This window comes from Numida meleagris, chromosome 5 (assembly GCF_002078875.1).
Source record: "Numida meleagris isolate 19003 breed g44 Domestic line chromosome 5, NumMel1.0, whole genome shotgun sequence".
Taxonomy (NCBI): domain Eukaryota; kingdom Metazoa; phylum Chordata; class Aves; order Galliformes; family Numididae; genus Numida; species Numida meleagris.
The window spans coordinates 56,278,926-56,288,732 of NC_034413.1; the positions used below are offsets into that span (position 1 = coordinate 56,278,926).

The 9,807-nt window shown below is 64.4% G+C and overlaps 2 protein-coding genes across 4 annotated transcripts in view; one reads left to right on the plus strand and one right to left on the minus strand.

Moving 5' to 3' along the window:
* Positions 1-6,164, plus strand: part of OBSL1 (obscurin like 1) — a 13,381-nt gene extending 7,217 nt beyond the window's left edge. Inside the window, exons 9-24 of the mRNA XM_021399835.1 lie at positions 292-567; positions 652-927; positions 1,074-1,349; positions 1,426-1,707; positions 2,229-2,504; positions 2,581-2,856; positions 2,930-3,196; positions 3,282-3,551; positions 3,620-3,886; positions 4,036-4,302; positions 4,544-4,656; positions 4,782-4,935; positions 5,018-5,179; positions 5,266-5,370; positions 5,444-5,710; positions 5,841-6,164. Coding sequence (XP_021255510.1) covers positions 292-567; positions 652-927; positions 1,074-1,349; positions 1,426-1,707; positions 2,229-2,504; positions 2,581-2,856; positions 2,930-3,196; positions 3,282-3,551; positions 3,620-3,886; positions 4,036-4,302; positions 4,544-4,656; positions 4,782-4,935; positions 5,018-5,179; positions 5,266-5,370; positions 5,444-5,710; positions 5,841-5,848 — 3,542 coding nt within the window. The 3' untranslated portion in view covers positions 5,849-6,164. The remainder of the gene's footprint in view (positions 1-291; positions 568-651; positions 928-1,073; positions 1,350-1,425; positions 1,708-2,228; positions 2,505-2,580; positions 2,857-2,929; positions 3,197-3,281; positions 3,552-3,619; positions 3,887-4,035; positions 4,303-4,543; positions 4,657-4,781; positions 4,936-5,017; positions 5,180-5,265; positions 5,371-5,443; positions 5,711-5,840) is intronic.
* Positions 5,925-9,807, minus strand: TMEM198 (transmembrane protein 198). Of its 3 annotated transcripts, XM_021399834.1 has the most exons (5): positions 9,410-9,801; positions 8,429-8,679; positions 7,752-8,327; positions 7,422-7,630; positions 5,925-7,241 (listed from the first exon to the last, which is right to left on the minus strand). In XM_021399834.1, the coding sequence occupies exons 2-5, from the start codon at positions 8,616-8,618 to the stop codon at positions 7,095-7,097; spliced, it is 1,122 nt and encodes a 373-aa protein (XP_021255509.1). In that variant the 5' UTR covers positions 8,619-8,679; positions 9,410-9,801; the 3' UTR covers positions 5,925-7,094. The 3 variants fall into 3 exon arrangements, with proteins under 3 accessions (XP_021255509.1, XP_021255507.1, XP_021255508.1); XM_021399832.1 differs by having other exon boundaries at positions 8,429-9,807; XM_021399833.1 differs by having other exon boundaries at positions 7,440-7,630; positions 8,429-9,801.

A 9,807-nucleotide genomic window follows, 5' to 3' on the forward strand; every position in this document is an offset into this window, starting at 1 on the left:
CATCACGGTGGCAGGTGGGTGGCACAGCTGGGACAGCATGTGGGGAAGCGTGCTGCTGCTGCTCTGTGGGCTCCTGGAAGGGGCCCTTGGCTGTGACACTTTTGCACAATGAGCACACCTGTATCACCGCTGGAATGTGACATTTTCCCTCCACTCCTGCCCTTCAGCTCTTGTGTCACTGTGCTGGGGCAAGAAACAGTGACCCAGCACCTGCACAGCCCTGCGATAGGCTTGCAGTGGGGGGTAGCAGGGATATGTGCATCCTTGCCCCTTTCCTTTGTGCCCTGGCAGAGCCACGAGTGAGGATCCTGCACCCTGCGCAGCGCTCGCTGGAGCTGCCAGTGCTGGCACCGGGATGCGTGGAGCTGCGCTGCGAGCTGTCCGTGCCCGATGCTCCCGTGCGCTGGTTCAAGGATGGGCTGGAGGTGGACGAGACTGACAACCTGCGGCTGCTGGTGGATGGTGCCTGGCGCTGCCTGCTCATCCCCAGGAGCAGTGCTGAGGACACGGGGGAGTACATCTGTGAGAGCAAGGATGAGGCCGTCTCATTTGATGTCAAGGTGTCAGGTTAGTGAGGAAGCCCCGGTATCACTCTGAGTGCCCTCACTTGCACATCTCCTGTGTTGCACTAGTGCCATGCTGTCCTTGCAGAGCCCCCAGTGAAGATCCTGCAGCCGCGGAGACCTCCACCTGTTGTGAAAGCGTCACCAGGGGAGACAGTGACTCTGTCCTGTGAGCTGTCCCGCGCCGATGCAACAGTGTGCTGGGCCAGGGAGGGTGTCCGGCTGGAGGCAGGGGGCAGCTGGGTGCTGGAGGAGGAGGGTGCCCACCGTCGCCTGCTCATCCCTGCTGCCCGAGCTGAGCATGCTGGAAAATACGTCTGCGATGCGGCCGATGATGCAGTGACATTCACCGTCCAGGTGTCAGGTGAGTGAGAACCTGGGGCACTGGGTGCATGGATAGGGTGGGATGGCAGCAGCACACTTCCCTTAGCATCCCTGCTCTGGGTCAGCCCTCACATGGGGGCTCCTGGCCATGGCTAATTGTGTCCCTGTTGGCGATCGGTGCCACAGACCCTCCTGTCAGGATCCTGGAGAGGGATGCGCTGCCAACCAGCCGACGCTGCCGGGCCATGGAGGACGTGGTGCTGGAGGTGCACCTCTCACACGCCCATGGGGAGGTGAAGTGGTACAAGGATGGGGAGAAGCTGCAGGACACGGGGCACGTGCGGCTGGAGGAGGATGGACAGCGCCGGGCACTTGTCATCCTGGGTGCCACAGGTGGAGATGCGGGGGAGTATCTCTGCGACACCCGCGACGACAGCATCATCTTCTGTGTCACCGTGGAAGGTAATGGGAAGCACACAATGTGGAGCTGGGCCGAATGGGAAGGGCGAGCACCCGATGTCACGGTGTGTCTCTCCAGCCCCAGAGCCACCAGTGAGCATTGTGGGGAACATGGGCACCATAGAGCATCGCTGCCTGGTGGCTGGGCAGGACCTGGTGCTGGCCTGTGAGCTGTCCCAGCCCGACGCTGCCGTGCGCTGGCTGCGGGATGGCCGGGAGCTGCAGCCGGGGGAGCGGGTGTGCATTGTGGCCCATGGGGCGCTGCGGGAGCTCACCGTGTGTGGGGCACAGCCCAAGGACTCAGGGTGCTACGTCTGTGATGCTGCCAGTGACCGCATGGTGACGAGCGTGGAGGTGATAGGTGAGCGGTGGTGGGAGGGTGGCAGCACCAGATGAGGGCGAGGGCCCTTTCCCCAAAATGCTGTCAGCCTGGAAGGGGCAGGTCAGGGCCATCAGACCCACACCTCCCGCCTCCCCCAGGCAGTGGCTGGATAAATTTATCCTTGGCTGGCTCCCAGGCGCCTCTCCTCCTGCTTTGGCTGCCAAGGGCTGAGCTCAGCACGGCCTTTATCTGCTGTACAGTGGGCTGTGCGGGTATCCCAGCTCCCATCAAGGCCTGAGGCTGGTGAGGGGCAAAAATCAATGGCCTTAACTCAGCAGCAGGGAACGATGCAGGAGTGGGCTCTGCCAGCATCCCTGCTGGGCCCCCTTCCCCAGAGGGTCCTTAGTGGCCAGCCCCGGCCAGCCTGTCCCACAGAGACCCCTGACCAGTGCCACCATGACCCCCATCAGCCCCACGGCAACCTCAGCCCCTGAGTCACGCCGATAGGCACAGCAGCCATCCCTGCCATCAGCAGTGCCACCCCTGCCCATGTCTCCCAGCCCAGCCTGTGCGTATTGTGAACAAGGAGGAGGCGCAGAGCCCGCTGGAGGTGCAGGAGGGGGACAGTGTGACAATGGTGGCCAGGCTGTCCCCGGAGACAGCAGCAGTGCAGTGGCAGAAGGACGGGCAGATGCTGCGCTCGGGTGGGCGGCTGCTGGTGTGCAGCGAGGGTCCAGCACGCAGCCTCACCATCAAGCAAGTGGAACTGGGGGATGCGGGCACCTTCCTCTGCGATGCTGGGGACGACGAGGTGTACTTCACGCTCCACGTGAAAGGTGAGCCTATGGAGATGTCCCCTGCAGGGGAAGATCCATGTCCCCAGCCACAGGCTGAGCTCTGCTCTTGGCACAGAGGCGCCGGTGCTGTTTGTGAACAAGCAGGAGGAGCGGGAGAAGCTGCTGGTGCTGGAGGGTGGCAGTGCTGTGCTCTCAGCCGTCGTGTCCAAGGAGCGAGCCGAAATCACCTGGCTGTGCCCCCAGAAGCTCGCAGTGTCCGGCGAGCGCTGCCAGCTGCGGTGTGATGGCCGTGTGCACAGCCTGGTCCTCAGCAATGTGGCCAAGGAGGATGCTGGAGTCTACACCTGCCTGTCCCCAGACGACCAGATGCAGTTCGACATCAGCGTGCGGGGTGAGCGCTGGTGGCAGGGGGGTGTGCAGCGTGGTGCCGGGGGGTACGTGCATGCTGATGGCTGTCTGTGCAGAGCTGCAGGTGAAGTTCCTGCGCGGGCTCTCGGATGTGCGGGCACGGCAGGGTGAGACTGTGGTGCTGTGGTGCGAGTTGTGCAAGGCCCGTGGCGACGTGGTGTGGCTGAAGGATGGGCAGGTGCTGGAGCCCGACACGCACCACGAGGTCCGGATGCAGGGCCGGGAGCGCTCGCTGGTGCTGAGCTGCGTGGGGCCTGAGGATGCTGGAGAATACTGCTGCGAATCCAGCGATGACCGCACACTGGCTACACTGACGGTGCAGGGTGAGCATCGACCCGTGGGCCGGGCACCCCAAAACCCCAGTGCCCACCCTGCGCCGTGGGCATGTGCCCTGATGGCCACGCTCAGTGCGCAGGGTGGTGGAAATCATCGTGGAGCTACAGAGCCTGACGGTGCTGGAGGGGGATGATGCCACCTTCAAGTGCGTGGTGTCCCCCGAGGACGTGGTGGTGACATGGCAGCTGGATGGGCGGCCAGTGGTGCCCAGCGAGCGGCTGCGAGTGGCCAGGAGCGGGCTGTGCCACAGCCTCACCGTGCGGGGCTGCCAGCCGGGCGACGCGGCCACTGTGACAGCCAACGCCGAGGGGCTGCTGAGCACGGCCCGGCTCAGCGTGCAGGGTGAGCAGGATGGGGATGGGGCCACGGGGCATGTCAAGGGCTGCGCACTGATCCCCTCAGCCCTGCAGAGGCGCAGGTGCTGTTTGTGCGGAAGCTGCAGGATGTGGTGGTGGAGGAGCAGCAGGACGCGTGCCTGGAGGTGGAGGTGAGCCACGAGGCAGCTGAGGTGCAGTGGCTGAAGCAAGGCGTGCTCCTCCAGCCCAGTGACAAGTACCTGATGCGTGAGTCGGGATGCCGGCGCACCCTCACCATCCACAGCGTCAGCCCCTCCGACCGTGGCACCTACCGCTGCGAGAGCCTGCATGACCGCACACAGGGCAAGCTCAGCGTGGAACGTGAGTACCCCTCTGGGTCATCCTGCTGAAAGGGTGCTACGGGGTGCCCAGGAACAAGGACTGAATTTGGGGATTGCTCCAGCAAGGACGGGGCATAAGGGTCTCTGTGCTAGGGCACCGCTCATCAGCACGGTCCCCATCCCTCTCAGCCCAGAAAGTGTCAATCCGGAGGCCGCTGGCAGACGTGGAGACTTTTGAGAAGCAGACAGCCACTTTCCTGCTGGAGCTGTCCCACGCCGGTGTGCCTGGGGTCTGGACACGTGGCGGTGTGCGGGTGAAGCCCAGCGCCACGTGCCGGGTCAGTGCCACAGGCTGCACACACAGCCTGACGCTGGAGGGGCTGGCGCTGGAGGACTCAGGCACCATCACTTTCACTGCTGACACCCTGCGCTGCAGCGCCCGCCTGCTCGTGCGGGGTACGGCACTGGGGTAATGGGATACGGCACTAGGGGTGCGGTGCCAAGGCTGAGCAGGGCACGTGATGTTCACCATGGAGGAGATGGGTGCTTAGCAGTGGGGAGCTCGCCCATAGCAGCACCCAGGGAAAGGCTGTCCTTACCCGGTGCTGACATACCCCAGGCACTGCACCCTGTCCCTGTGCCTCCATGCCAGTGCCTTTCCCTCACTGACACTTCCTACCATGCTGCCTCCCCTCAGAGCCTCCCATCAGCATGGTGAAGCTCCCGCAGGACCTGGAGGTCCCAGAGGCGGGGGCTGCCACCTTCGAGTGCGAGCTGTCCCGTCCCAGTGCCGAGGTGAAGTGGCTCAAGGTGAGAGCTCATGCCTGCCCCATCCAGGCTGATGGCCTCATCCCCCAGGTGCCACCTTCTCTGCCAGGCTGTGGGCAGAGCTGGGGGCACCAACCCAGCTGACCCCAACCACACTGCCCATTCAGGATGGGATGGAGCTGCGGCCGGGCCCCCAGTGTCGCATGTACTCTGCGGGTCGGCGCCGCCTCCTGCAGCTCAGCCGCTGTGCTCTGCCTGATGCCGGCATCTACACCTGCAAGGCCGGTGACTGCCAGGCCTCTGCCACACTGCGTGTCCATGGTATGGCTGCTGGCTGCCCACCCTCGTGCCACAGAGGGGGCTGGCACCCGGCTGGCCTCAGCGCCATGCCCCTGTCCTGCAGAGCACCAGGTCCACATCGTGCAGGAGCTGCAGGACATCCACGTGCAGGAAGGTGACAATGCCGTGTTCACGTGTGAGGTGTCCCATGGTGACGTGCTGGGCGAGTGGTTCCGTGGTGGGGAGAAGGTCAAGGTGTCCAGCACGGTGAAGATACGGCAAGAAGGTGCGGCTCACACCGAGCCCCAAACCCCATTTTGGGGCTGGGGCTGGGGAATTCAATGCACTCATCCATCTCCACCTCCTCTGCAGGCACACGGCACTTCCTGCTGCTCTGCGCCGTGCGCCCTGAGGATGCAGGAGCCATCCGCTTTGCAGCCAGGACAGCCACCTCGGAGGCCAGCCTGCAGGTGGAAGGTAGCAGGCGTGCAGGGTGGCACCATGGGGACGTGGGGGGCAGTGATGCTGATGTCCCCCTCCCGTGCCCCAGCGCTGCCCATCCGCATCGTGAAGCCGCTGCGGGACAAGACGGTGCTGGCGCGGCACAAGGCGACGCTGGAGTGCATGGTGTCACACGCCCGGGGCCGCGTGCGCTGGCTGCGCGGGGACACCGAGATCTTTGCCGGTGACAAGTACGAGATCTGCAACCTGGACTGCTACCGCACGCTCATCATCCACCGCGTGGGGCCCGAGGACGAGGACTCGTACACATGTGACGCCTTCGACGACCGCTCCACCGCGCGGCTCCTGGTGGAAGGTGAGCATCCAGGGGAATGCAGTGGCACTGGCACCCATGTCCACCTGTCCCACCCGCTCCCGCTTTGGGGATCCGATCCCTGGGTGGGGGTCTGTGCCCCCCCAACCCCCAACACGCTTCGTCCCCGCAGGGAGCTAGGAGCTGGGGTGCACACGGAGTGCATGGACCTCGGGTCCCCCAGCCCCCCGGCGCAACCCCCACCTCGGCACGCCAGTTCTGAAAGGCTCTTTACTGTGCGGCCCCATGGCCTCAGCAGCATTTGGCACATTTACAAAAGAGGCTGAAAAGGGGGACGGTGGCGGCGCGGCGCTGCAGAGACGGCGTGGCAGAAACATGCAGTTCCTGGGGTGGCGGCCAGGGACGGGACGGCACCCGGGGGCACCCCGCTCTGGTCCCCCCACGTCCCGCCTGCGGGGAGGTCCTGGCTCACTCCGTAATAAATTAATACAAATCACAGCAAGAGAAGTATATACAAGGCGGGAGCCTCTGTCTGCAGTGGTGCTCTGAGCAGGGGCTCCTGCCCTGCCTCGCAGAGATGCTGCCTCCAGGGCCCCCCAGCCGCTATAAAATCCAGTCGCCAGCAAAACAGCGATGGCCTCTGATGCTGGGGGGCGTCCCTGAGGCAGCCCAGCCTCTGCCCAAAGGCTGGGTCCTGCGTCCTGGCTCCCGTCAAAACATTCAGGGGAGTGCGCACGGTGCCCAAGTGGGGCAGAGCCCTAGTGCCATTATCCCGCAGCAGCAGCCCCATGCCCTGGCAGCCTCTGCCTGGGTCTGCCCCACTTCAGCCCAGGAAAATAGGGGAAGGGGGCAGGCAAGCTGCTCTGGGGGCAAGGAGGGTGTGTAGGGCAGAGACCCCTAAAGGCAGGGTTGGGGGAGTGCTGCCTGGGGTGGGACGGGGCACACATGCTCAGGGTAGTCACTCTGGGAGCAGGGGATTGGGGAGCTGCTCTCTGAAGAAGGGATGTGGGGACAGGCACTTGGGGAGTCGCTGTGGGGCGCGATGGGGAGGGAACAGGCACAGGGAGCTGCTCTGGGAGGGCTTGAACATGGAGAGGGAGGTGTCAGGGTGCAGAAGGAGTGTGCCCAGGCCACGGGGAAACGTGCAGCAGAGCTGCTCACACCAGAGCCGCTCACACCACAGTCCACGAGTCCATGGGGGCTCATAGCCCCAGTCCGCGGGCTGAGTTCCTGCCTGGAGGTGTCTCCAGCATGGCTGGGCCCTGCAGGCATCCTGGGCTCACTGAGTCCAGTCCCGTACTGCCCCAGGAAGGGTCTCCATCCATAGCCTCCACAGCCCCGAGGCCGAAGGAACAGCCCCACGTGTCCGAAGGGGTCTGTGGGAGCAGGCTGGGGTGCTGGTGTCAGTCGAGGTCACTGGGTTGGCTTATACCCGCACGGCGGGGCCGGAGCCCGTGGTGAGGGGCACGGTGGAGCTGCAGTCATAGTCCAGGTCCACCACGGCGTGGGAGCTGGCGATGAGGCTGTTGAGGGACGGCCCCGTCTGCCGTTCTCGGAAACTCTGGATGTAGCTCTGCTTGAGAAGAGGGTAGAGGGTGAGCAGGCTCTGCTCCTGGCCTGCTGTCCCAACCCATCTGATCCCATCACATCCCGTCCCATCCCATCCCATCCCGTCCCGTCCTGTCCCGTCCCATCCCATCCCAACCCATCCCTGCAGAAGGAAGAGCCAGCCGAGGCCTGGGGAGATCTCTACCCTGGGTGCGGGACTCACTGGGGAGAGCACGTCCCCATCGAAGCGGCGCACGGGGTTGGGCTTGCGGCGGTAGGCAGGCTCGGGAGGGTGGGCCTTGTGCTGGTGGGGCGGTGGGTGGTGGGGCCTCCGCTTCTTCTTCTTCTCCTTGCGGTCCTCCCGCTGCTTGATGCGCATCAGCTGCACGCGGCGCTGCTGTCGGCTGATGATCACTGTGGGGCAGGGGAGGTGGTCAGCACCTCAAAATGCTCCTGCACCCCAGCCGCCCGCTGGTGGCACCCCAATATCACGCCCAACCCCACCCCCTTCCTTTTTCCTCCAACCTCTGCGCACCTTCAGTGTGAGAGTAGCCCTCAGCCGTGACCTTCCACTGGACCAGGACACCCAGCACAGTGAGCAGCGGCCAGACGCCCAGGATGACCCAGCTGTACCAGCACACGGGGCGAGCAGGGGCAACCTTGATGCGCTCGTAGATATACTGCACCAGAAGGAAGAGCTCGATGAAGTAATCGACGGTGACGGTCATAATGGCGCTGCCGAAGACGGCGGTGGAGAGGGTGGTGAAGAAACGTTGCCACTGCAGGGTGAGCACGGCAAAGAGCATCCCCACGCCCAGCAGCAGCGCGATGGGGATCCACACCGTGGGCGGGTGGTAGAACTGCTCCATCACCACCAGCGTGGCCACTGCCAGCAACAGACCCAGCAGCAGCCCCACCATGAAGAGGCCGACGCTGCGCACCAGCATGGTGACCAGCCCGCACAGCACCCCGATGCCCAGCCCGATGCCCACTGACGCCTCCACGCTCAGCTGCGTGTCCAGCACCCGCTCCTTGTAGCACAGCATGAAGATGATGATGGAGCCGAACATCAGTCCCGTCAGGAACATGACGGCCTTGAAACAGCGGTAACCTGCGGAGAGACCACCACCGTCAGTGGGGGCACGGCCATCGGGAGCCCAAATTGCCCCCTCCCTGCTCAATCTCCAGCTGCCACACCCTGGCCTGGCTCACCAAAGAAGCAGTAGATGATCCCGAAGAGGCAGCACATGGCGCACACCACCGAGGGCACCACCTGGTAGCGGCGCTCGATCTCCTGCTGGCAGCTGTGCGCCCACTCCTGGCCCGTGTCGTGCGGCAGCAGCTTGAAGCGCAGCGTCTGCACAGTTGCAGTCATGGCTCTGGGAAGTCCCGGGAGAGGCATTAAAAGCTCCGCTCCTGTCCCATCGCTCGCGGGCAAAGCTGCGTCCCGGCACCGGTTTCGGCTGCAGAGATAGGGTGGGAGAGAGGGGATGCAGGTGGTGCCCACCTGGCTGGGGGCACTCCATCTTCCATGCCACTGCAGCAGGAGGCTGCAGCCCCGCATCCCATCCCCAGGATGCTCCTGGCCCAGCCACCAGCCAGGCTCCGTGCCGAGCTCAGACAATTGCCCCAAATCCCAGCACCCATCTGTGGGAAAACGGCTCCATCATGGCTGGGCTGGGGAGGAAAGGCGCAGGGGGACAGCGTCCATCTCCTGCCCTCGGCCCTCCCACGGCCTTTCCCTGCTGGATGGGAGAGCCTGCCACTACCTGGCATTTTCTGCCTGGGAAGTAATTATGCTCAGTAATTAAGTCACCCCTCGGTCTTCTATTTTTATAGGCTAAACAGATTGAGCTCTTAACGCTTGTACTCTAAGGCATTTTCGCCAATCCTCTAATCATATTTCTGGCTATTTTTCATCCCCGTTCCAGCCTGCAGTGTCCTTACGGAAAGCAGGTCCATGTGCCTGACCCGGCCCCACACTGACACATGGGGCTGGCGGGAGCTGCTGCCCCCGCCCTGTGCCCTGCTCACACTGACCCAGGGGTCGGGACAGGGCTGGGGGGTGCCCTGTTCCTGCGGTGCCTGCACAGACGGAGGGGTCATAATCCCTTGCAAAGACGGATCCAGCTCCGGCTTAAGCCCAATTAAGCCCTCTGTCTGCCCGCTCCCACCTGCGGACTGCTCCCACACCTCTTTGTTCCTGGAACACGCTTCCAGACTCAGTTTGTTTGGGATCCGTATAATGACACCGGTTTTCCTTCCGAGCGCCACGTTACAGCAGCCACAAAGCGACCACCCCCCGAGCGTTACCGGTCTGTAATTATGCCACCGCAGCGTGCCCCATCCCCGGCACCGCTGCATCCCGAGGGCAGTCCCGGCGCTCCCCCCGCCCCGCCGGCTGCAAACCGCCCGCTGCCGGCTGCGGGGCGGGCTGAGCGCGGCCCCTAATCCCGGGGGGCGGGCGCCTGCCTAAGCCCCTATGCCCCCACGGAGGACGCTAAGCGGGATTGGACTTTACCCGCCGGTCGGCGATGCCGCGCGGGTTGCGGGCAGGCACGGCGCGGGGCCGGCTCGGAGCGGCGCTGCCC